Genomic DNA, 26,433 nt, shown 5'->3' with positions numbered 1-26,433 from the left:
AGAGTTCTATTAATCTTCAAGTGTTATGTACAGATCATGCCTGCCACTGGCTATCACAACTTCTTTCCTCCTTTGTTTGTGTTGGTGGACTCCCACAGTAGCCGACACAACAGATTCTGCTGCCACAAATGTATATTTTGTGTGAGGACCACAAACATAAAAGAAATTAAGGCCTGTATGTAGGCATATGGACAGTTGTTTTTCTGTCACTATTTGCGAGTGGAACAGGATAGGAAATGACAAATAGTGGTATGAGGTACCCTCCACAATGCACCATACAGCGGCTAGCAGATTGTTTATAGAGATGTAGATGTAAATGTAGATATAATAAGAAGGGTTAGGTTGCTGCACAACAGGGCTCTAGCAAAATTAAGTCACATTGTGTGAGATGCTCTTGATGAGGTCTACAATGATAAATTTATATGTTGGGGAGCACAACTTTAAGGGCCTCCATATCCCCTCTGACCCAAATCCTATGGATTACTATATGTGTGGCCACCTAAAACAGTTGGTTTATACAGCATACATTCCCAATGCACAGACGCTAACTCAACTTGTCAGGTAAGTTTGTGAAACAATTAAGAAACTGTACAGGGGTGTTACAAAGGGCTCAAAACCCTAGCTTCTCCCCCCCCCCCCCCCCTCAATCCCCGTGTGTGTGTGTGTGTGTGTGTGTGTGTGTGTGTGTGTGTGTGTGTGTGTGTGTAGAAGCAACTGGTAACCACTTAGAACATTCATTACAAATTTCCAACTTAAGAACTTTGCAATTTTTGTCACTCCACTAAGAACTCATAAGAGAAAGATAGATATTTTATTCCTATTTTGGTGAGAGGAGTCTATATCCAAGTTTGTAAAAGTATATCTGATATACTCTATATATGTACTGTGCTGGCATAAGCTGTCGCCGGCACACCATTCGGCAAAGAGGTTGCAAAACTGATAGTAGGTACTGAATCAAGTGCGCCTATCAAGAGAGAGGCCAAAGACAGACTCAAAAGCAATACACCATCAACGCCCTCTCGACCACAAGTATTTAGATCGCTACCGCAGATTGGAGACCCAGTTAGTCACAAACAGTCACCCAGTAAGTTGCAGTCAGAATCGCAGGGACTTGTACTTCACCAGCAATTGGGTTAACGTGGACTATTACAGAAGAGCCTGCACCACTACAACTTGCTGGAAGATATGTGGCTTCCTGTTCTTATGAATAAAGAACCCTGTTGACATGTGCGTGCATTTGTATTGTAGAAAGAGGATCTGGTCACCTTCACATGGTGCAAGAGACTACAGTGGCAACAATGACACAAAATGTACATCCTGCTTTCTCTACAATCTTTCTCATACATTAGAGTTACCAATATCCCCCCCCCCCCCCAAAAAAAAAAAAAAAATACAGAGATTGGACAAAAATATGGGAAAACATCACAAGAAAGGCATACTAGAAAATATATCCAGATGCTAACAAAGTCTGCATGTTGCACAATTGTATTTGACCACAAACGGAAATGGTGCAATGTCCTCAATATGTTGCAAGTATCAGGCACAGTCTGAACAACGATCTGTGTTGTTGTGTTTGCACTACGTCGGATCTAAGTAATGTGAAGATGGGTAAGCTGTTGGTGCATGAATGGTGGCCGATTCTATAAACAAGGTAGCCGAAGTATTTGGTGTTTGAAGAGGCAGTGTATACTGCATACAAGGAAAGCAGAAAAACGGCATCCGCTAATTCACAACACGGACAAAAGTGTGTGTTGAGTGACTGTGATGAACAATCACTGGAGAGGATTTTGATGAAAGTTAAGAAGACAATAGCTGCACAACGGAAGGGCTCATTTGCAGACCCCATCAGTACCAAAACAACATGAACAGAGCTCCATAAACAGGGACTTGCAGAGCAAACTGGAATTCCAAAAACACTAATCACTGACGCAAATGCCTGTAACACAAAAACATAGTCCCAAAGCCATAAAATGTTGACTATGGAGTAATGAGAGAATACCACTAGCTCAGATGAGTCTTGTTTCAAACTGTTTCCAACCTCTGGCGGAGTTTATGTTCCAAGAGTGGAACACAGCATGGTTTCGGTGTCAATTTGGGCAACCATATCGTGATATTCCATAGGCCCCATTCATTCTCTGCAAGGTTGTATTACTGCCAAGAATTATGTGACCATTTTGACTAATTGGGTCCATCCCACGATACAATGTTTGTTACCCAACGGTGATGCTTTGTCGCACACATCGTCCAGGACTGGTGTTGCGAGCACAAAGATGAACTGTCCAATCTCCCATGACCACCACAGTCACCAGATATCGATATTATTGCCACTTTGTGGTCTACTTTGGAGAGAAGATTGCTCGATCGCAATCCACCTTCGTCGATGTTACTTGACGTTGGTACTATTTGTTGGGAAACATGGTATAAGATTCCCTGGTAAACCATAGAACGATTAATGACCTCCTCACCTGGCTGTCAAGGCTGGAGGGACGTCTACAGGCTGCCATATCACCCTCTGCCTTGCGGCGTCATGAGGATGCAGTGTGGAAGGGTGTGTGGTCAGCACTCCACTCGCCCAGCCACTTTGTTTTCTGGACTGTGGAGCCAGTCTAGTAACTCCTCAATTGGCATCATAAGGCTGAATGCACCCCATACCAGTCTTCTCATGAAGGAAGAATCTGTGACAGTACTGGGAATTGAACCCAGGTCCTTCGCATGACAGCCAACTGTGCTCGGGACATACAATTATCCATTTCGAGACAACTGAAAGCTGGTTTGAATGCCAACAGCTTTCCTACATCATATTAGACACAGTGAGGTGTTGGTTTTTGGTGTGGCCACATTTTGTCCACTTCCTGTATTCATCCGCTAATATTTACTATTAGTTCTTCAGGAAATAGTGGAATTAGAGAACGTATTAGGAATAATCAAAGCTTTCAAACACTGCTAGTGGATAGATATATGCTATTGCACGTTGAAATAGTGTTTCAAGATGGAAGTGTGGGCGATTAAAGTGCTTCAGTGTTTAAAGAAAATATTGTCAGCTGCAACTAGCATGTGTCCTGTAAACCAGCATTGTTGGGGCAGATGAGAGTACATAGTAAAAGCTGTGTGGCCACATTGCATCCCAGATTTGTGCCGTATTTCAGAGTTTGTACACTATCACATATTGGTAATATATTTTGCTTTACTCATGCACACACTAAATAAAAGTATCCATGAAACTGAAAAATTTGAGCCATAATATGTGACCATGACGTGCTTATGAGCAAAGCAATTGCCCGTTTCTTTCCTAATCAAACTTCACGTGTAGTTAGCCTATTATGAAAGTTCAGGAGTTAAACCAATGCTACACTGTAAATAATTTGTTACAGAATTAACAAATAAAAATCAAAAAATTATCACTGAATGGACTTGATCATGCACTAGTATGAAAATATGTATGTAAGATTAGTGTCCTAACCACAGAACCAAAATGACACTACAATCAGTTAATCCATAAACATGTCCCGACACTGTCGTGACAGTTGAGACTACTGTTGCGATGGGTACGCACTGTGAGTGAATATCAGCACTGTGTCAGCAAAAAGTAATAAAGAAAGCTGCGAGAAAGTAGACTTAGAGAGAAGCTGCCAATTTAATTAGTTTGTATGAGGAAAAGCCAGTGGTATGGAACGTAAAATCACTGGACTAAGGGAACTCAGATATGAATGCAAAGTTTGTTGGCTGAAATGGCTACAGTTTTTAATACCTCCACAGAATACATTCACCAGATTATCCACAATTCAAATAATCAGGCATATTACCATAGATTAATTAACACAGAGAAATAAGTGAAACTATCCAGAATGAGATTTTCACTCTGCAGCGGAGTGTGTGCCGATATGAAACTTCCTGGCAGATTAGAACTGTGTGCCGGACCGAGACTCGAACCCGGGACCTTTGCCTTTCACGGGCAAGTGCTCTATCAACTGAGCTACCCAAGCACAACTGATGCACTGTCCTCACAGTTGTACTTCTGCCAGTACCCTGTCTCCTACCTTCCAAACTTTACACAAGCTCTCCTGCAAACCTTGCAGAACTAGCACTCCTGATCCTTTCTGTATTCTTGTCTACATACCTGCAGCCCTCTGCAGCTAGAATTGTAGCAGGTAACATAGTGGTGCATAACATAATTGTGTCAGTGCCCAAGAAACAGAATACTGTAATCGAGTTTCGAATTCGAAGAGTTTGTCAACACTTACAGCACCTTCTCCTTCAGCAGGACAATGCCAGACCACAGACGAGTGCTGCGACACCTGCACCAATCCATTATGCGGGTTCACTTGTCATCGATCATCCTCCATGCCATCCTGCTCGGTTTCATCTGATTTTCATCTGATTTTCATCTGTTAACACCTTTGAGGACTTTGAACAGGTGCATGCATAGGCAAGGCTGTGACTCCGTCAAAGAAGTCATCGTGTCAACAAACTGGCTCTTGTTGGGAGAAATGAGTTCATCACCGAGGTGACCACATTGAGTAATAAATATGTAGACATGAAGAATAAAGATATAGGGTATTAATAACATTTGTTTTATTTTAAAAGTTTTAAGAGTTTTCACACAAAAATTCAGAGGCATTACTTTTCAGCACATCCTTGTAATTTGAAAACAATTTTTTTTTTTTCCCCATCGCAAATTTTGTTCTGTATAGAAAACTGCCTGTAATTGAAAACAGCTATTTTTGAGAACTCTTGAGTCTCAAAAGAGAATCTATTTAAGACCAAATATGGCATCATTGGTTATTCACTTTGTTCACAACTCTGAAATGTACGACAATAATGTTTATTGTTTTAACCACAGTTTAAGTTCATTTCAGATTAGTTCAGCTGCCTCTTAGATGTGAAACACGGAACATATATGCCATTTATTTTCAGTTGTTTTGAAACATTCATGCATCTAAGAAATTTTCAATATTTTTTCTTCTGGCAACTTCTCTATGAACAATTATTTGTAAGTAAAGATGTTTTGTGAACATATTTTTGGGTAGAAATATGGGAATAAATTGTAAGTTGGAGAACAAAACTGTATTTCTATCTATTAAAATAATGGATCTGAAAGTTTAATACTATTATGCGTGAAGAATAACACCATCTCCTGAACAACTTATGACAATGAAAGAAGAGTAACTTCTGTAATTATATGTGAGACATTTATTGTAAACATTATTATAAAATTCATTATTCATGTTAATTATTATAAAGGCAGGGAAAATCATTTACGTTTAAATGACTAATATCACATAGGTGTGTCATAACTGGACCTCACTTTTTGAACACCCTTATATTATTGTAGACGAAAAGCTGTTATACACCTGAACAAAAAGATGACAAAATCTATTCTGGCACAGCTTCTCTCTCTCTCTCTCTCTCTCTCTCTCTCTTTCTCTCTCTCTCTCTCTCACACACACACACACACACACACACACACACACACACACACACACACACACACACATCACCAGGGTAGTCACCGCAGAGGAAACCGATGGCAGAGGGCAGCAAGCTGACCCACGAGTCAGGTGCCAGGTGGTACCAGTCGTTGAGGGGTGAGATGGGGTTCTCCTGCCAGGCCCGCAACCTGTCCTGGAGGGTCGGCATTGCCATCCGGTGCTGCACCGTCGAGCAAATCACATCTCGGATCAACGAGAAGAAGCAGGTGTGTGTCTCCTGCATCAGCTCAGGAGCCGGCCTGGTAACACAAAAAGATTTCTTAAAGTCAAAATTACACAGAATATGTTAAAACAGGTAAGAAGTAACACATACCCACAAGCACAAAACTAAGACACCCTACTACTATGGAAAAAAGTGTGTGACATAAAACTCACAATAGGAGGAGTGCTGTGATTTTATGCTTGTTAATGTCAACATAAATGATAAAATTGAGGGGAAAGACAGCCGGAATCTGCTACAGCAACGTAAACACCACCACATGGAGCTCTTATCCGTCCTTTTGACCGATTTTCCTCAGCTAATTCTGATACTATAAATGTTAGCATACAGCTCCATACACAAAAATTACAGCTGACCCTGCATCACTATGGTGTAGAGGAGGACAAGAGAAAATACTTTTTTATCTTCAGAGCCTCAGTGCATCTTCTCACTGTGCATACCAATTGATCTTTGCATAAACCCTGCCTGGCACTGCTTGACTCACAACAGCGGATATCAATAATAATAATAATAATAATAACAATAATAATAATCATAATAATGTACTTGATTCTTTATCTTGTTGGATATCAAAGTGCACAATGTTAATTACAGAGTAAAATTATGTTTCCCTCTGGGTGCTATCTTCTGTTTAACACGTTACTTCAATACCTCGAACCACTCACAAGATGACTGACCCTGATGTCTGAATGCTTACCAATGAATTTTTATACTGTATAGCTGCAACTTCATAAAATAATAGATTTCAAGAAAAATACACAGTGCACCACAGCCAAAAGCTGGATTGAAATGACGAGTAAAGAGGAAATTTACCAAAGTATGTAGGACACATACATGTAATGGCGAACAAAAGGCTGATTTCTTTTACATAATGACTGATAATTAATTAACCCAAAAATATTCCAATAATTTTTCTAAATGAAATCAATAATATCTGAGAACACTGATATTAAAATCATGTACATAGATAACATTGTATACTACCCTAAGTGACTATCAAGGGACACGGTACCAATAATTGCTATCAAATGGCTTCCAGGGCCAACAAACATTTATTTTCAATATTTCCCATAAATTTTAAATTCTGTCACAATCTACTCATTAAGAGGTGTAATCTTATGCCAAAGCTTTAACGCATTAAAACAAGTATTACAGTTAGGGCTGCATGCTTCTCTGGAGGCAGCATAACTGAAGGCTCGAAAATATGCTGACTTTTATTTGTCGGTTATTTGAGAATAAGAGCACTCAGTGACTTCCGACAAAGTTTACACATAACTTAAAACCTTTACCAAACTTTTTCTCGCTGACACCCTCCACAAAGTGATGAAAGAAACAAAGTTTATCGCTCACCACATTTTCACATTTGTGTAGTAAAACTTCAGCATTGGACGTGATCTTTTCTAACTATGAAAAATATAGGATGGAATAATGACAATATTATGGAGAGGATAGACTGATACTCACCATACAGAAGAGACACGGAATTGCAGAAAAATGCAACAAGAAGACTGCAACACATTTGAGCTTTTGGCCACAAGGCCTTCTTCTAAAGTAGAAAACACACGCACATTCACATGAGCACAACTCCCAAACATATGACCACTGAGGCCAACATTACAGAGCCTCAGAGAGCCAGAGAGTAAGTTGTGCTTGTGTGAATGTGTGTGTGTGCGTGTTTTCTTCTTTACAATAATGGCTTAAGACTGAAAGCTGAAGGTGTAGCAGTCTTTTCCTCGTGCCTGACTACAAAGCAACGTCTCCTCCGTATGGTGAGCAACAATCTATCCTTCCCACAAAGCTGTCATTACAGAGATAATGTTTTAATTTATTACTTCTTTGCTACCAATTCTATATGCAACATACTTTGCAGACAGTATCCACAAATACGCTGACTGTACTTACAAAATTATTTCATTATCCAACACGTAGTGCACAAGATATTACTTCATAAACATTGAGATGCATGAAAACTAGCTTTTGATTAAAATGTTGCACAATAATAAAACTTGAGCATAAAGCATGACGTTTTAGTATATTATTTATTTTTAATAATTAGTTCATCTTCTACCTCAACTCTAAGATGCCTATTTCCATTAAACCTGATGCTAATGTGATCGAATATCTCAAAAATACATAGTTAGGGTGTGACTGCTCTAGCGCTGTCAATGATGGAATGAGGGGTGACCTGTAAATAACTGAAAATGAACAAAATTATTGGAAAATCCATGGTCTCAGGTTTTTGCATTCATTTGTAAGAATTCTGACAAGGTATAACCACTATGGGTGGTGGTGACAATAGGAAGGAATGACGTACAAAGCATTACTCTAGAATACAGGTACAAATTCCTAGTCCGAAAATGAATTTCATATGCAAGCCACTTCATCTCTGCGTATCTGTGGAACCAACATACACACATTTCCCTTCATTACCTAACTGACAATTCCTTGATGTGTCAAGAAGTGTCTTATCAACTGATCCCTTCATTCAGTAAACATATCTGAAGGTATTTTCTCCTTGACTCAATTCAATGTATTTCCATTAGTTATCTGTATGACACATCCGATCTTCAGGATTCTTCTGTAGCACCACATTTCAATTGTTTGTACTTTCATCTTGTCTCTACTGTTTAACACACAAGTTTCAGTGCCTATCTGCAAAACAACATTAATTCACTTCAATTGACCTTCCAACTCCTTTGCTGTCACTGATAGAATTAAAATGTTATTGGCAAACTTCAAGTGTTTACTTCTGCCCTGACCACCTAGAAAAAAAGAAATCTATAAAATTGTTAGGCTGTTGTGTGGGTGTAAGAGCAAGGGGAAGGGAGTGCATACATAAGTTGTGCTCTCTAGCTCAGTTTGCCGAAGTTCCCAGTTTGAGGCCCAGTCCGGCCCACACTCTTATGCTGCCAAATCAGTGCATATTCTGCTGCAGAGTGAAATATTTATTCCAGGTACTCACTTTATGTCAGAAGAATCTTCCAGGTCGACAGGCAGGTTCATCATGTCGATGCCGTCAAGGTCCTGCAGGGTGGCGATGTTGTAGGCCTTACGGACGTGTACGAGGCGCGGCTGGTATGGCTGCTTCTGCTGCTTGTGCTCTGGTCGCTGCTGTTGCTTCTGCTGTTCCTGCCTCTGCAGCTGCTTCTGCTGCTGTTGCTGCTGCAGCAATGACGAGCTGTGCCGGTCCAGCACTATCGTGGCCGAGCCGTCCTGCTTGGTGGTCCACGCCTCACCCGGCTCCAGCTTTATCATCTGCACTTGCTGGTGCACTGTCTCTGCTGGCTCCATTTTCACCTGCACCTGTTGCTGCTGCTGTTGCTGTTGTTGTTGTTGCTGCTGTTGCTGCTGCTGCTGACTACTACGGTTGTTCGAATGCGATTGCGATTGCACTGCTTTCCCGGCACCTCGAGGTGAAGACCTGGAGAAAAATCCTCTTTAGAACACTAACAGCTGAAACATATCTTTAAGAACTATGGGCATCCCAATTATAGATTTGGAACAATACTTACAAAGAGTGGTGGGACTGACTTTTTGAAACCATCTATATCATGATGCAGATTAAGATCAAATGTATCACACCCTGCAGGCATTCATTCTGGTGGGTCATCGATTGCAAGTAATCGACGAAAAAATAAATTTGGAATGTTCTGTGATGCTCAATAGGGTAAAAAAAATTATACATTATAAATGTGTTGCATGGTGTAATGGATAGGATACAGACTTCTCATGCAGAAAGTCATGGGACTGAATTTCATCAGGTACTTTAAATCCTTTCCTTTTTTTGAATTTTTATTAAAATGATTTCAACATTATTTTTACTCAATCAACATGTTTAAATATAATTTTTAATTTCTATTTCTTCATCACATCCTTTTAATCATCATACCAAATTCATTTGCCCGCATTTTTCTTCCTATCACCTTTTTTCCCACTTGAAATCTTTGTTCATGTGATTTTAATTAATTGTATGCATTAACTTCAATTTAACTTCTTTTGTTTTACCATCATATTTTTTGTCCATGTTATCACATTTATTATTTCTATTTCCCATATTCTCTAATTTCATTTTCCATATTCCTTCTTTCATTTTAATCTTCATCTGCATTATTCTGCTCATATGGCAATATGAATTTACACTGTTTTAAACGTTTGTGTGATTACCATTTAAAAATGCACATCTTGTAACAAAAAATACATTTTTTATTTCAATGCAAGACCAATATAAACAAATCTTTTCATCTTTTGTTTATCAACTGATACACAGGCAGATTCAAATAATTAAATATCATAATAGATAAATATAATTAAATTCACACTCATAAAAATTTTGAATGGAAAAAGAGGAATATAAATGAAGAAGTTTATACAATGATTAAAATGATGTGACAAAAGCATAGCAATAAAAAAATATTAGATTTAAACCATTTACTGAATAAAAATGATAAAAGTCATTTCAATAAAGATTTAAAAATAAAAAAATTAAAGAACCTGACCAGTTTCAAACCCACAACCTTCTCTATCCACTACACCATGTAACCACTCTGTAATATACAGGGTGTACAAAAAGTATGGGAACACTTTCAATTATTTATTGCACAAGAACCAAACATTGTACATATATCATACATATGTCATTTTCAAGAGAGACCCTGAAAGTTTTTTTTCATGTATACCACCACAGCATAGTTTGGTAATTTGCCGATAGTCAGCGCTAGTCGCAAACATGGCGAGTTCAGGTGTGGAGCGAGCTTTTTGTGTGTTGGAGTTTGACAAAAACAAGTGTGCTACAGCTGTTCAACAGATGTTTAGCACCAAGTACAGTAAGAAGCCACCAACAAGGATGGCCATTTACCACTGGCAAAACAAATTCGTTATGACAGGTTGCTTGTGCCCGGCAAAGAGAAGTGGACGTGCCCGGCAAAGAGAAGCGGACATCCCAGTGTGAGTGAAGTGAATGTGGAGCATATACGAGACACACTTATAAGCAGTCAAAGAAATCGGTGTGTCGTGCATCCCGTGAACTCAAAATGGCTCCAATGACACTGTGGAAAGTCCTGCAACAGAAGCTGTCTATGAAACCATTCAAATTGGAACTAGCGCAGAAGCTCAATGACGATGACGAAGACAAGCATTTCAAGTTTTGTTTGCAGTTGCAACAACTGAATGAGGATAGGGATGGCGTTGTTGATCACTTAATTTTTAGCGATGAGGGAAAGTGAATAGGCATAACTGCTGAATCTGGAGTACTGATCATCCACACAAATGCATTGAATTTGAGTGTGATTCCCCAAAGGTCAATGTTTTTTGTGCCTTGTCACATCAAAAACTATACGGGGCCATTCCTCTTCACTAAGAGCACTGTCACCGGATATTCCTACTTGGACATGTTGCAGCAATGGCTGATGCCTCAAATGCAATGGGACTCTCTGTTCATCTTTCAACAGGATGGGGCTCCACACCATTTTCTTCACAAAGTTCGTGGGTACCTGAACACGGAGCTGCCCATCAATGGATTGGCTGTGTTACAGAAGGTGACAGTTATTTCATGAAATGGCCTCCCCGATAAGCAGATGTCACTCTGTGTGACTTTTTTCTGTGGGGACACATTAAAGATCCAGTGTATGTACCACCTGTACCACATGATGTAGCAGAGCTTCGGGAGAGTATGGGAAGCACAGCCACAGTTGATGACGCCATACTGGGACAGGTATGGCAAGAATTCGATTACTGTATTGACATCTTCCAGGTCACTCATGGTTCATGTATCGAATGTATGTAAAAAAATCTTTCAGAGTTACTCTTCACAATGCAATATGTATGACATCTGTACAACGTTTAGTCTTTGTACAATAAATAACTGAAAGCGCCCCAGACTTAATGTACACCCTGCACTACTTTTTTTACTCTATTGAGTATCACGGAAAATACCATGTGGTGTGTGTACTGTAAGACCTTTGGTACACACACCATCAGATTATTTGACTTGTCACTCTAACGAAGTAGGTGAGTGTCAGCAATATGTCATGTGGTCTTATCGTGGCGTGTTTATCTTCTGCCGTTTAGGTCAGATGATAGAAATGCCACTTGCACGCTTAGAGTAGCAGATTGACGGTGACCAACTTTAAACAGAACTTGATTAATTTTCACACATTTATTAAAATAATAAAAGCATAAAATTACTTAACTTGATTCTGGATGCTATTTACAATTGACAATCTGAAGTTCCTTTGGTCTTGTTACGTTAATCTTATTCTCGTATACCTCTGATACTTGACAAAGTGTCTATACATTTATCTTCATGGCTATGTACAGGAATATGGTAATCTTATTAGGCGCTGACTGAAAATTGACTACAGATAAATGCAGACTGATGCAGACTGACTATTCGGAGGTCTGTACACTCATTATAATACCTTGCGCGTTCAGGTATCACTGCGCGAGAGTGATCCGCGAGGAGAGAAGGTTCTACGTTAGCAGCAATCTCATTGGCTGCGTTACATATTAATAAGCGGATCGGCGAAAGCAGAATTTGGTCTGTCTCTAAGACAGCGCCATCTCGTAGTGCGGAGGCGGACGAGCGCTGCACCTGCGCTGTTGTGCTTAGCGGGGCGCGCTCTAGTGGGAAAGTTGTGTACGCGCTGACTATACAGAACTATGTACACAACATTCCAATTCCCCCCCATCAACTACTTGTAAATTATGGCCCAGTGGGGTGAATGGCTGCAGGGTGTGAGACCTGGGACCTTAACCTGCATCACTGTATAGATGGTTACAAAAACTCAATCACACAGCTGGGCATCTCTCCTTAGTATCAATAACAGCATCAAATATTTTAAACGAGAATCGCAGGAATGCTAGAAGGCAACCTACAGGAAGATCTGTTTGTGTTCCCACATGTGAGGCAATACTGACATTATGAATTATCTTGCAAGACAGATTGGAGAAATGCAAACTTACATTTATAGCGTTTGTAGATTTAGAGAACGTTTTGGACAATGTCAACAAGAGTGAGTGTACTCTCTAAAAGTCTGAAGGATGCTGACTTGAAGCACAGGGAGTAAAAGTTTATCTGCAACAGACATCAATCTGCAGTTATAAGAACTGAAGGGCATTAGTTGAGAAGGGATGAGACAGGGCTGTACCCTATACCAACATTATTCAATGTGTACATTGAGCAATCAGTAAACGAATCTAAAGAGTAATGTGGAAATGGAAATGAAGCACAGAAAGAAGAAATAAAAACTTTGAGGTTTGCCTATAACACAGTAATTCTGTCAGAGATTGCAAAGGACTTGAAAGAGCAACTGAAGGGAATGAAGAGTGTCTTGAAAATAGATTGCAAGATGATCAGCAACAAAAGTAATACATATATCATGGAATATAGGTAAATTAGACCAGGCAATGCCGATGGAATTAGATTAGGACATAAGACACTAAAATAAGTGAATGTGTTTTGCTATATAATCTTTCATAGGGGTATTCATCTGGGGTGTAGCCCCGTGTAGTAGTGAAACTTGGATCATGAACAATTCAGACAAGAAGATAATTAAATGTTAAAAATGTTGTGAAACAGGAGATTAGGTGAGTAGATCACATAAATAATGAAGAGATACTGAATCAAATTGGAGAAAAATAAATTTGTAGCAAAACATGACTAAGAGAAAGGATTAGTTGACAGGACACATCTTACTGAATACTGCATACTCATACTGATATCATTTAGGTCAGAACAAAACGATTAATACTTTCTGATATCTATATCTGTATACATACTGGGACACCCCTAATAAGAATACTCTACAAAATAAGGGAAACTGAAGGATTTTTAACACTGATGCCACAAATATTTTGTCATTCTATTTTACAAGTGCTAATATCTGTTGGAAAATAACAGTAACAGTCATAAATAAAATACTAGAAAGACAAATGGCTTACACTATCTTTTACTCAGCATTAGTGTGACACAGAAGAGAGAACATATATAAATGAAAATAATAAATCTTTAAAAAGTATAATATACCTGGTTTCTGTACAAATTGTAAATAGCCTTTCGCTCCCTGTATTGTTGGGAAGGGAGTAAGACAGGGTTGTAGCCTCTCCCCGATCTTATTCAATCTGTATATTGAGCAAGCAGTAAAGGAAACAAAAGAAAAATTTGGAGTAGGTATTAAAATCCATGGAGAAGAAATAAAAACTTTGAGGTTCGGTGATGACATTGAAATTTTGTCAGAGACAGCAAAGGACTTGGAAGAGCAGTTGAATGGAATGGATAGCGTCTTGAGAGGAGGATATAAGATGAACATCAACAAAAGCAAAACAAGAATAATGGAATGTAGTCGAATTAAGTCGGGTGATGCTGAGGAAATTAGATTAGGAAATGAGACACATAAAGAAGTAAAGGAGTTTTGCTATTTGGGGAGCAAAATAACTGATGATGCTCGAAGTAGAGAGGATATAAAATGTAGACTGGCAATGGCAAGGAAAGCTTTTCTGAAGAAGATAAATTTGATAACATCAAGTATAGAGTTAAGTGTCAGGAAGTCATTTCTGAAAGTATTTGTATGGAATGTAGCCATTTATGGAAGTGAAACATGGACGATAAATAGTTTGGACAAGAAGAGAATAGAAGCTTTCGAAATGCGGTGCTACAGAAGAAAGCTGAAGATTAGATGGGTAGATCACATAACTAATGAGGAGGTATTGAATAGGATTGGGGAGGAGAGAAGTTTGTGGCACAACTTGACCAGAAGAAGGGATTGGTTGGTAGGACACGTTCTGAGGTATCAAGGGATCACAAATTTAACATTGGAGGGCAGCATGGAGGGTAAAAATCGTAGAGGGAGACCAAGAGATGAATACACTAAGCAGATTCAGAAGGATGTAGGTTGCAGTAGGTACTGGGAGATGAAGAAGCTTGCACAGGATAGAGTAGCATGGAGACAGTCTCAGGACTGAAGACCACCACAACAACAACAACAACAACAATATACCTGGATGGATAAAAGAGCTACTCAACCAGCCAGCAGTAGGAGAAAACACATATAAAAGCGAAGGAAATCTGCAAAGATTTCAGAGACAGTGGCTCCTTCTTCTGGCAGAAGGGTCGAAGAAAAAGGAAGAGGGATGAAGGAAAAGGACTGGCGAGGTTTAGGAAATGGAGAGGGTTACTGAACATCCACTCAGAACCTTTGGTCGGGTGAGACTTACCAGATGAAATGAGAAGGAAATAAGGAATTGTTGGGGATTGCACCAGACAAGATTTGAAAACCTGAGAACTTCAAGGTGGAAGACAGAGTTTACTGACAAAACATCGTGCAAGTACTAGTAAGAATGGAAAGTTACGTGGTAGACAGGTGGATGTGGGGGTAGATGGGGGGAATAGACAAGTCAGAAAATAAAAGATACATAAAACTAAAAGGGAGTGAAGAAAGGAATTTTTTCTGAGAAGAAATGCTAAGACCAAAAAAATTAACATACATTACGGCCAGGTGGGTAGAGAGAACCAAAGACGTATTGTAAAGACAGTACAATCCATAAAACTTTTTACCCCACTCAAATAACACATTCCAACATTTTACCTTCTTCTTATGATTGACAAACCCAACTGTTGTGACTCACCGATCTTTCAAAGTGCCGCCGTGCAGTTACGCGCATCTTCTACATGCAACGCTGTCTGCAGCAGCTGAGCCACCTAAGCGGCCAGCCAGCCAGCGGCCGCTACTCTTGGTCTCAGTGCTGATTTGACTGTTACCGGGTACACATGTCTTACTTTGTCTACTTGCTCTATGACTTACAGGTATTGTGTCGTCTCTGAAATATGTGTTCAACTTGACATTATAACACCAACCACCCTGGCCATCCCACAGTTGCTGGCTTCAAAGCAAGGCACCCATTGAATGTATGTCTACTTTAGATGATCAACACCTGCAACCTATAGTACGACGACTCCCTTCTTGTATCAGAGACACCAAATACTTCCTAGATCATCTTAAATCTGTGCCCATTCCACTCCCACCACACACCTTGCTTGTCGCCATTAGCACCAACTCCCTCTATACCAACGCACCCATGCACATGGTCTACTTTACTTGGAGGTTTTCCTGGGATCCATAACACTTCACTCCCTGATTTGGTTTACATACATTGATGAAAATTTTTGGAGTCTCTAAATACTTTCTCCCAGTTAAATTTCACACAGTCCTGTTCCAGCTCCCAAGGTGCTTTCCTTTATGTTGATCTCACCCATCCAAGGGTCTGCTACACACTTCAATTCACATTAAACCTGCAAAAAAACCACAATATGTACGTTCTGACATTTGCCATCTTCTTCATGCGACACTTTCCCTGGCATACAGCCCTAGAATTCAAAGTAAATGTACTTGTTAAGAAGCAAACTCTTTACAGCACTACACCATCACTCTCACTTGAGCCTAATTCAAAAGCAGATGTCTCAGCTGTCACAGTCTATCCTGGTACTGCTGATCCCTCGAAAAAACAATATAGGAATACACCACTACTCACTCAATACTATCCTGGTCTTGAATATATTAATCAGCTACTTCAGCAAGACCATGATTTCTTACAATCATGCCCTGAAATGATGTCCATTTTGTCTGACATTTTGCCCACTACATCTAGGATACCTTTTAGCCCCCCTCCTCCCCCCGCCCCCAAACTCCTCAATATTCGTGTCAGCCCCTATGCTCCTTCTCATTCATTTCCCTGCTCTTTGGCTCCTACCCTTGTGACCATCCCCACTATAAGACTTGCCCTATGCACTGTCCTACCACCACGTTTACCAGCCCTATAACTATCAAAACACATACGACCAAAAGGAGAGCCAACAACGAATTGACACATCATATAGCAGTTGTTATGTAAACACTGTTCGGCTTTCTACACTGGTGTGACCGTCACCTAGCTATCAGTTAGGATGTGTGACAATAGACACAGGGTGTATATCGGCAACACACAAGATCCTGTTGCAGAGTATGCTGTAAACATGACAACTGTGACCTCAGTTCCTATTTCTCTACACATGTCATACGAATAGTTACCTCAGACACCAGTTTCTCAACACACTGCAGGTGGGAACTGGTGCTACAGCATGTCCTTGTTTCTAAGTACCCAACTGGCATTAATTTACATTAATTTCTTTAGTCTCATAATTCTTCTGAGTAACTATTCCTTTCTTCACTACCTTTAAGTTAAGGGAACACCACATGGTCATCAATTCTATGTCCGATCCGGAGACATGTAAGTTCATCATTTAGGTAACGAACATTAATACTCCAATGGGAAGTCTTGTTGGAGTTGGAATCCTCAGATTCAGCAGTCAGTTGTCTAAATAACTGCAACTGCAACATATCAAGATAAGAGGTACCTGTCACAGTCTTCCCACAAAAGAAAAACGGCCCATACAGCTTCATCTGTGACACTGCACAAAAAACATATCTGTTTGGAATCCCATTCATATGCCTGATTTCATGAGGACTTTTAGTGCCCCAGAACCTCACATTGTGGCGATTAACATTTCTAGGTAAATGGAAGGTTGGTTTATTGCTCAATATCAGCTTGGAGGCAAAATGTTGTGGTGAAAAACTGAAGGCACTGCACATAATCTTCTAATTTTATTTGTTGCATGAGCTACAGACAGTAGTTTGAAATGTAATGGCTGTTGCAAAATCTTCCATGTCGTTTGCTCGGACCACTGATATTTTTGGACTGCATATGAAAATTTCCCTTACCATCTCCATAGTTGGACCTGGCACAGTTGGTCGACCGGTACTTTTCTGTTTACAGAGACAACCAGGATTTCCAAATTGCTAATGGTAGTTCCTTTCCATAATTCCTTCTGAATGCACACTGCACTTTTGTAACAGATAAAAACCTCGCATATTCCACACCAAAACTCTTTTCCCACTTTGTCGCCATTTTGTCAAGGCAGTGCACGCGTAATACCAACTGGTGGGCAAAATAAAAACTTGGTGAGTTTGCAGCTCTATTCATGCATCAGCCATAATGGTACAGATAATACTTTGGAAATATATAGAGCTTTCAAAACAAATGAATGATTTATAGTAGCTCTGTATAATGAAGTGTGGCTCAAAGCAATTATGTTCAGAGTTATTCTCAGTAATTAACTACCGGATGACTTTACATCAGAAAATGTGTTGCCATTTTGTTCAGATGATGTTTCAAAAGTCCATGAGCATCGAAGAAGCAATGGTGCTGGGCCAAGCCAGCAGCAACAGACAGGTAAACGCATCTCACAGCTCCCTGGTTTTGGATTGCTGTGGGACCAAAACCATAAAGATACTATATTCACAGAGTGTATTCACAGACTATATTCTCTCCACGTAATGATTTGGTATTAAAAAGTAATGACAATACTTTAGTTAGGTAGGTAAACATGTTGACCTGACATCAGCTGGCACCACACTTTGATCAATAAAGTAGAGTTATATGAAGATGTGGGTTGGCTCATTGCAGTTTGGAGTAGACTGTCGGCCTAAGGGTTCTAGTTGATTTTGGTTGCTGTGAGGCAAATTCTGTTACAAGAGTTATGTCTGATGTGTTATAGTTGGAAGTGCATTGTCCTTAGCCAGCACACAGGTAAAAAGTTAGTTGAACAGTGATGTGTTGAAACATATTCTCATATACTGAAGTGAAATCCTTGGTGACCAGTCATTTCCTTGTAGCATAATGTCAAGTCTTTGAGGAGGAGAGCTTAAACATGTATAACAAGGAGTGTTAACCATATAAAGTATCAGCTTGACTTTTTCTACTTTAAAGACACATTTGAGTGTTTAATGTATTCAAAAATTTTATTATTGGTTTTAGCTTATAGAAGACAAGGTAAAGCGTATTAAACTTAAAAAAAAAAGAAAAGAAAAAAAAATAGTTCTTAGGCAAACTACTCTCTTTGACAACAATGAACAGGAGGTCCCTTTTTGCTTTTCACCTCATATTTGTAATTAACGAAAAGGGTGCATTTAGGATGTATTATATACGAGGGTCGGTCAAAAAGTAATGCCTCCCATTTTTTTTCTACTTAAAAAAATTAAGTTAAGTGAAAAATTTGAATTTGGCGCCATTCCTCAAACCTTCTTCTGCAATCCACTGCAGTAGTAACTTTCTGTGTCAACAGGTGGCAGCACAGCAGAAGTTTGTAAGATGGCCGACATCGATGTTCGTTTGAGACAGCGTTGTGTGATTGAATTCTTGAATGCAGAAGGTGAAACGCCCATACGCATTCATGAAAGACTGAAGAAGGTGTATGGTGTTGTGACAGTGGATGTCAGCACTGTTAGACGATGGGTTCGTCGTTGTAAGGAAGCTGAAGGGCAAACACCATTGACTGACGAAAAGCGGAGCGGCAGGCCGGTGAGTGCAGTGACTCCACTCAACATTCAGCAAGTTGATGACATCATTCGTGGTGACCGTCGGGTGACTGCAGATGAAGTGTGTCGCATTATTTCTCTTAGTAAAGGCAGTGTGATCACGATTATTAAACAATTGGGGTACTCAAAAGTTTGTGCACGGTGGGTTCCAAGAACGTTAACCGATCAAAATAAAGAGGCAAGGAAAACAATAGCCTCCCAACACTTGCAGCGCTTCCGTTTGGAGGGAGATGAGTTTCTGAAAAAAATTGTGACCGGGGACGAAACATGGGTGCATTTTTTTGAACCCGAATCAAAGAGGCAGTCAATGGAGTGGCGTCACACAAGCTCGCCGAGGAAGAAAAAATTCAAAACTGTGCGATCGGCAGGGAAAGTTATGGCAACAGTTTTCTGGGATACAGAGGGTGTGATTCTGGTTGATTTTTTGGAGCAGGGATGCACAATAAATTCTGTTCAATACGTCACAACCCTCAAAAAACTTAAAGCACGTCTTCAGCGAGTTCGCCCAACAAAATCAATGGCAGATGTTCTTCTTTTGCATGACAATGCAAGACCACACACCAGTCGTCACACCTCTGACGAGATTGTCAAAATTGGATGGGAAGTTTTGCCTCATCCCCCATACAGCCCTGACCTGGCACCATCAGACTTCCATCTGTTCGGGCCACTAAAAGAAGCTCATCGTAGGATTCATTTTGAAGATGAGGAGGCCGTCAAAACATCCGTGCGTCAATGGCTTAGGAAGCAGAGCTGTGATTTTTACCGTGCTGGGATACATGCCCTTGTTCAAAGATGGACGAAAACTGTAGAGATGGGCGGAGATTACATTGAAAAATGACAAAATGATCCTCAATGTTGTGGTTTTCAACCTATGTAATTGCATTTAAATTTCCTGACAATTAAACGTAGAAAAAAAAAATAGGAGGCATTACTTTTTGACTGACCCTCGTAGTTTGCAACAATGTGCTAGAAGTAAAAATAATTCTGATGTAGACTGTCTGTCCATTTCTAGATTTTAGAATGGAGTTCTGCGACACACATGCTGTGCAAGATGTTGCGCAGTCGTGTTGGTAGATACCATCATGCCGAGCAAAAAGCAAACTGCATGTAGGGGTGAACACAGCCCCAAGGATAGACGCATACTTGTGCTGCTCCAAAACACTTTCGAGAATGAGAGATCACCCAGGGAATGACACAAAAATACTTCCCAGATTATAATGCTCTCTCCTCCCGCCTGGATCCTTCCGACAACTGTTACAGGGTCATACACGCCAATGGCCATAGGTTCAGTGGAGCACAAAATGTGATTAATCTAATAATGTGATGTCCAGTTGTGGTACTGGTGTGCAAATTCCAGCCTTTGTAGCCGAGGAACAGGCACCTGCTGCAGAGGCTTACACGCAGCAACAATTGCTGAACTGTCACTGAGGGAACACTGCTGGTAGCCCCTCGATTCATCTCTGCAGTTAGTTACTCAATGGTTGCATGTAAATGTGACCGTACACATATCTCCATCGCTGTAATTCCCCCTGTTCTATGGCCTGTGGTCCACCACAACTGCCTCAGGCCTAATTTTGGATAGCACCATTTTGTCATATACAGTATACTTTAACCTCCGTAGCACAAGAACAGTCTACAAATTTAACCATTTCCAAAATGCTTCCACATTTGACCCAAAGGCCTATCTTCATGCCATTTTGGACATCACATAAATTGCTCCATTTCCACATTAGGACAACTGCACTATTTTCCACATTCGCCACTCCCCCACTTTATATACTCTCCAGTGCTAGTGCTGCCAACTGCCATCTGTGAGTGGTTATTGCATGTAGTTGTCGAACATAGGTGCTGCTCACATTAATGTGACTTGACTGTATATTTATCACCTACTGGCTTCTTTTAATTTAAAACAAAAAGTGCACGGACAGCAACATGCAACACCTCAAAAAATGTGAACTCTTGCAAAACCACAACTTTGAGGTACCAACATCAGACTGCAAAAAGTTCCCAGAATTGGTTCAAATACATGCAAAAGTATGCAAAATTTAAGTAAGCACAATTTCAGAAAATAAATTAATTTGTAGCGAATTTTTTGAAAAAACCCAAAAAGACAGTCATCTTAATCGGCCTTTGCTCCCTGCCCTCTCTTATTCTTGTTAGAATAAGCAACCACTCAAAAAAAGACCGTGTCAGGATGTATGAGCGAGTTTGGGTGTGGCAGTGGGAGTATGTATCCCAGCTTGAAAAATTGCAGGAACTACGCAGCTAGCAATGACTCTGTGCTCGAGATGTTAGGGCAATTTAGAGAGGACAACTTTACTTTAACACTTACCCAACGCTGTTAGTCCGCCGTACTTTTGCCCTGGGGGATGGTTCTGTGTCTTCGATTGGTTCTGTCTTAATTTCTGGTAGCACCATAAGCTCTTCTTTAACAGACATTGGCAAAAGGCCTGTCTTATCGTCGACAGCATCTTCCGATTCAGATTCAGTTTCATCCCCACTTTCTGAGCTCTCTGAACTGTTGGCTCCAGCATTGGTTACCTGGATAACACAATTAATTGATTAATGAAATGTCAGGCAATAAATAGCTCTTTCATGTATCATAGACTGCAAACAGTGCAAAAAACACACACACACACACACACACACACACACACACACAAAGCTGCAACTAGACTGGCTGGCTCACCAGCCCTTATCATAATCTGCATGGCAGATGCGATATGAAACCGGCTCACCTCCCTGAATCCCAAAAGCAGCATATTAACATGCTAAGCTATCTGAGTGTGTATTATAAACATATATTCACCAAGTATAACAACTGTTTCATCAGTACTCAGCGAAAATAGTGAGTTTTACCCAATGACATTCAAAATGAAAGGAAGAAATATCAAAGTTTTAATAATTTATTACTTTCAACATCAATAAAGGTGGATAACAACCTTGAAGTGGATAGGGATGGAAAGCTAAATACAGTAACTGATTAATTTCCCATGGCTGGAATTCACAGTTGTGTATAGCTTTTTAAAACAAACTGAGATGTGGAGAAGAATGGGGAGAATAAGCTGGATGGGAAGAGTGAGTAATGAAAGAGTATTGGAAAGGGTTGGTGAGAGAAGATGTCTGCCGAAGGTTGTAAGAGAAAGGAAAAAGAACTGGTTGGGACATTCATTGAGAAGGGAGTGCTTGCTAGTAGATGCTTTGGAAGGATTGGTTTGTGGGAGAAGACTGAGAGGAAGAAGGCGATACAAGATGATAGACAACATAAAGGGAAGAGGAAATTATGCAGACCTAAAGAGGATGGCAGAAGACTGGACAGCCTGGAGATCTACCATGTGAAAACCTGCCTTTTGGCAGAACACTGATGATGACGACGACGATGATGATGATGATGATGATGATGATGTATTTGTCACAGGTAAGTCTTTCAGCTCCCGGGATTGGAATGACTCCTTACCCTCTCCCTTAAAACCCACATCCTTTCGTCTTTCCCTCTCCTTCCCTCTTTCCTGAAGAAGCAACCGTTGGTCGCGAAAGCTAGAATTGTGTGTGTCTGTTTGTGTTTGTTTGTGTGTCTATCAACCTGCCAGCGCTTTTGTTTGGTAAGTCACATCATCTTTGTTTTTAGATATAAGTATTGATTTATTATTAAATATTCTCTATGTCAACAAAGTAGCAACCTCCCTGTCTCCCTTAAAGCACAAATTGAAAGAAAAACTATGCATATTCACACTTGGCAATAAACCACTTTGCTAACAATGGTAACTGCACTTAAGTGGCACAGTAAAAGGCGCCTGTTGGGACCGTTGCTCAGTTTCGTCACATATTGGATTTGTCTGAACACTTCACGTCGACTTCCCTGTCTTTTTAATTACTGCCAATGCCAGCAACTTAGTAGCTGTTGTGTCAAAATTGAGAGGTGAAGTTAAACGTTGCAATTTCTGCTGGCAGGCAGCACCAAATGCCGATTACGTCAACATTTCCCCTCACGTCTTTGTGTATCGCAAATACCAATCTTGTCATTTAGATTTTTGTTCATCATTTCCAGCAATTGTTTTTGAAGAATGCCGATGCGAAGAAATAGGCACATACCATAAGGAATAAGAAATTTGACCACTTACAAGATCAAGAGGAAAGGAGCGGTTCAAGTCCAGGGCATTCCTCGCATATGTCAGCAATATTTCATTGAAATTAGGCAGAATCTTGAGGAAACATCATATGCAAGTAATGTTCTGTCCAGCTACAAATACTTGCGCTTTTCTTGGATTGGCAAAGGACATTCTGGAATTGCTGATGGCTGGAATCTACAGAATACATTGCCAGTGTGGCACAGCCTACATTGGTCAAACAATGAACACAGTGCATGAAAGGTGCATCGAACATGATCAGCACAATTGCCCTTCACAGGCCAGTACAGCCATAGCCAAGCATTGTGTCTCCACTGGATATTCCACAGATTATTCTGCCACACCAACCTTGGCCTCGATGAGGTACTTCTGGGATTCAATTGTTAAGGAAACAGTGGAAATACATTTAGCACAAGATCTTATTAATCGTAATGGCAGCTTTCAGTTGGATAATGTGCGAGACCTGATTAATTTTTTAATTTCTTCAGAAAGAAAACATTTAATGACCAGCAACAGTTAGTTTCATTAATTTTGACATCTGAATTTTTAACTCTGCAATTGCACATTCTGGCAGAGAACTTGTGTGCATTGTCACCATCACACATGTGCCTGTGGGCCATAGATGGAGCAACATTCGAAGGGAGCGCGAAACTCGAAAGAGGTAGCTCTTGTAACTGCTGCCCTCATACATGCGTATCTGAGCCAACTTTTGGTATAAAGCTAGTGATGTGAACTAGCAATCACCAGTGCAAAACAATCACCTGAAGATGACTGAATGGTTGTCAGCCAAAATATCATAGCAAAAGGTCTTCATCATCCAGCTGGAGCCCCAATACTCTTTAAGCTGGGAAAATTTCAAGAATCACAAGTGTTTCTTTGTTCTAAGGTGCTAGGTCCGACAGTTGAGTACAACATTGCATTGCCCTGTGTATCATATACAGCCTATTCAACCATCTGCAATTGGCCTGGTGCCAGAACACTGAGACCAATGACTACATTGCTACACTTGTGTACTATTTTTTTAAAACACGTTATCTTTCCATATTGGGCTTTATCGTGTGATGACTAATAACAAAAAATTGGTTACATTTTCAATTATTATATGAAGAAAATAAAGATATTTCAAACTATTTCTGATAAAATAGTTCACCTGGATAATATTCTCTATAAAACCGTGTCTGTTACATAAGTTAGAATTTTTGCCTTTTGGGGCAGAATTCGTATCTATATTCGAATTTATTGCAAAATGCAAATTTTTCATGAACCTGGTAATGAGGGGACACTCTTTTACAATGGTTCGTGAGAGTGGTTGGATAATTAGAGGCAATATTAGCATCAGTCAGAAGTGCCTAAGGTGTTTGCATTGCTATTTGCTTTAACTGTGGTGTTGCAATTTTTGTTCTCTGAACGTAAAATGTCTTATATAGGTTATATTCCTTTGCATTTGTGCAAAAGCAAAACTGATGCTTACCTGTGGGCTAGCAATGCGAAGATGAGGCGCCCTGTTGTTGAGATGCTGATGGTCGGCACTGCTTCCTTTCCCACTTCCTGCCCTCGCTGGCATGTTCTGACGCTTTACGGTCACCTTCCCTCCCTCGTGAGGCGTACTCGGTGGTGTCCCTGCTCGTTGCTGCTGGTAGTGGTGACTAGGTGTGCTAACAGGCGACGAGGTAGCGTTCGGCGTGGGGCTGACGGAGGGAGGGCAGCGCAGCGGAGGTGTTGCGGGGATTGGTCTCTTAGCCATCTGCGCCCTTGTCGCCACATCATGTATCGAGATACCGTGGGTCTCCAGATCCGGATGTGACTGTACAAAAAACAACAGGTATTATTATTAACTTGTTTTTATACACATCACGTAAAGACCACGCTACAAAGTAAATTTCAAGTACTCGTTGCCGGTGAGTCTATTACACTGCCTCTGGCATATTATTTAGAAAAGGGAGCAAGATTAGAGTTAAATGTCCTATCAAGAACACTATCACTAGAGACAGAACACATAGGTATCATTAGAGATAGAACATATGGGACACAATCTCTCAATAGCAAAAATTGGGCAAGGAAATTGACCACGTCCTTTTCACAGAATCATGCCAGGATTTGCCTTGTGTGATTTAGGGAAATCACGGAAAACCTAAATCGGGGATGTCACACAGGGATTAGAACTGTCGTCCACCTGAATTCGAGTCCAGTGTGCTGACCACTGTGCCGTCTTCCTTGGCATTTTATTCTCATATTGAGATGCATTTGAGTGCTCATTTTTGTTTATATGTTGACATCAAAACTGTGTGTGCTGTAAGTGCTGTCTGCTGTGCAGTGTGACACCTGAATGGAGAAAACAAGACTATGAGGTGTTGTCCTTCCAAAAAAGTTGAAGTATTGCAACAGAATGAGTTATAACTGACAACAGTTTTTGTTGGTTCACAGTGGATGTTCTTGACAAAGGAAATACAATATGAGCTCTACAATGCTGCGATCTGAAAAAAATAGGAAAACTACCAGCCAAATACTTCTAAATGTCGACATTTATTCACATGAGAAAATCTATAAATACAAACAGATCAAACAATATTTACACAGTACATAGTGCTTTTTTTATTTCATCCTTTGCATCTTATTTTCTTTTTAAGTGCCAAATAAGATACAAGTCTATTTTTCTACTTCAATGTTTAAACAATTCTCATTTACATTTTTTTGTCTAGTTATGTTCCTATTTATACAGTGCAGGCTTTTTCTTTGTCCAGGCATCGCAAAAAAACGAAATACCTTTTTGCTTTCAGACATTTGGTCTCTTTTGTGGGAGAACACTAGCAGGTAAAATATCAATTCATCAGGCAACCTTTGCAATGAAAACAAAGTAAAAAATTAAATAAATATTAAGAAGTGTCAAAAGCTCTATATTCAGTATTACAACACATGTGAGCTCGGAAAAAATAGTTTAACTTCCGATGTTAGCAGACAATATCATGGTCCCCTATTTCTGCACACATACAGTCTTCAGCATAATCAGGATTTTAGAACTCCGCATTTGGCACAATCAATTGATCTTTGACTTCACTGATTCAATTGTAATGTGGTTGGTTCCTAATTTTCACACAGACATGTGGTGCACACCCACCACAAGTAATCTATTTTGATCAAAAAGTTGTTTGTATAAAATAGACTTTTATACATGGAAAAGGAAAAGTGATCAA

General features: G+C 40.0%; 1 protein-coding gene across 1 annotated transcript in view; it reads right to left on the bottom strand.

The window, feature by feature from the left end:
• LOC126291695 (nuclear factor related to kappa-B-binding protein-like) overlaps window positions 1–26,433 on the bottom strand; it is a 197,994-nt gene that overhangs the window by 138,494 nt on the left and 33,067 nt on the right. The window contains exons 5-8 of the mRNA XM_049985324.1: window positions 24,714–25,046; window positions 21,448–21,656; window positions 8,672–9,130; window positions 5,499–5,728 (exon numbers count right to left, since the gene is read on the bottom strand). Coding sequence (XP_049841281.1) covers window positions 5,499–5,728; window positions 8,672–9,130; window positions 21,448–21,656; window positions 24,714–25,046 — 1,231 coding nt within the window. The remainder of the gene's footprint in view (window positions 1–5,498; window positions 5,729–8,671; window positions 9,131–21,447; window positions 21,657–24,713; window positions 25,047–26,433) is intronic.

The sequence above is a fragment of the Schistocerca gregaria genome, chromosome 9 (assembly GCF_023897955.1).
Source record: "Schistocerca gregaria isolate iqSchGreg1 chromosome 9, iqSchGreg1.2, whole genome shotgun sequence".
In the NCBI taxonomy this organism is placed as follows: domain Eukaryota; kingdom Metazoa; phylum Arthropoda; class Insecta; order Orthoptera; family Acrididae; genus Schistocerca; species Schistocerca gregaria.
Note: the sequence above shows the minus strand (reverse complement) of the source record. Positions and strands in the feature narration are given on the sequence as shown.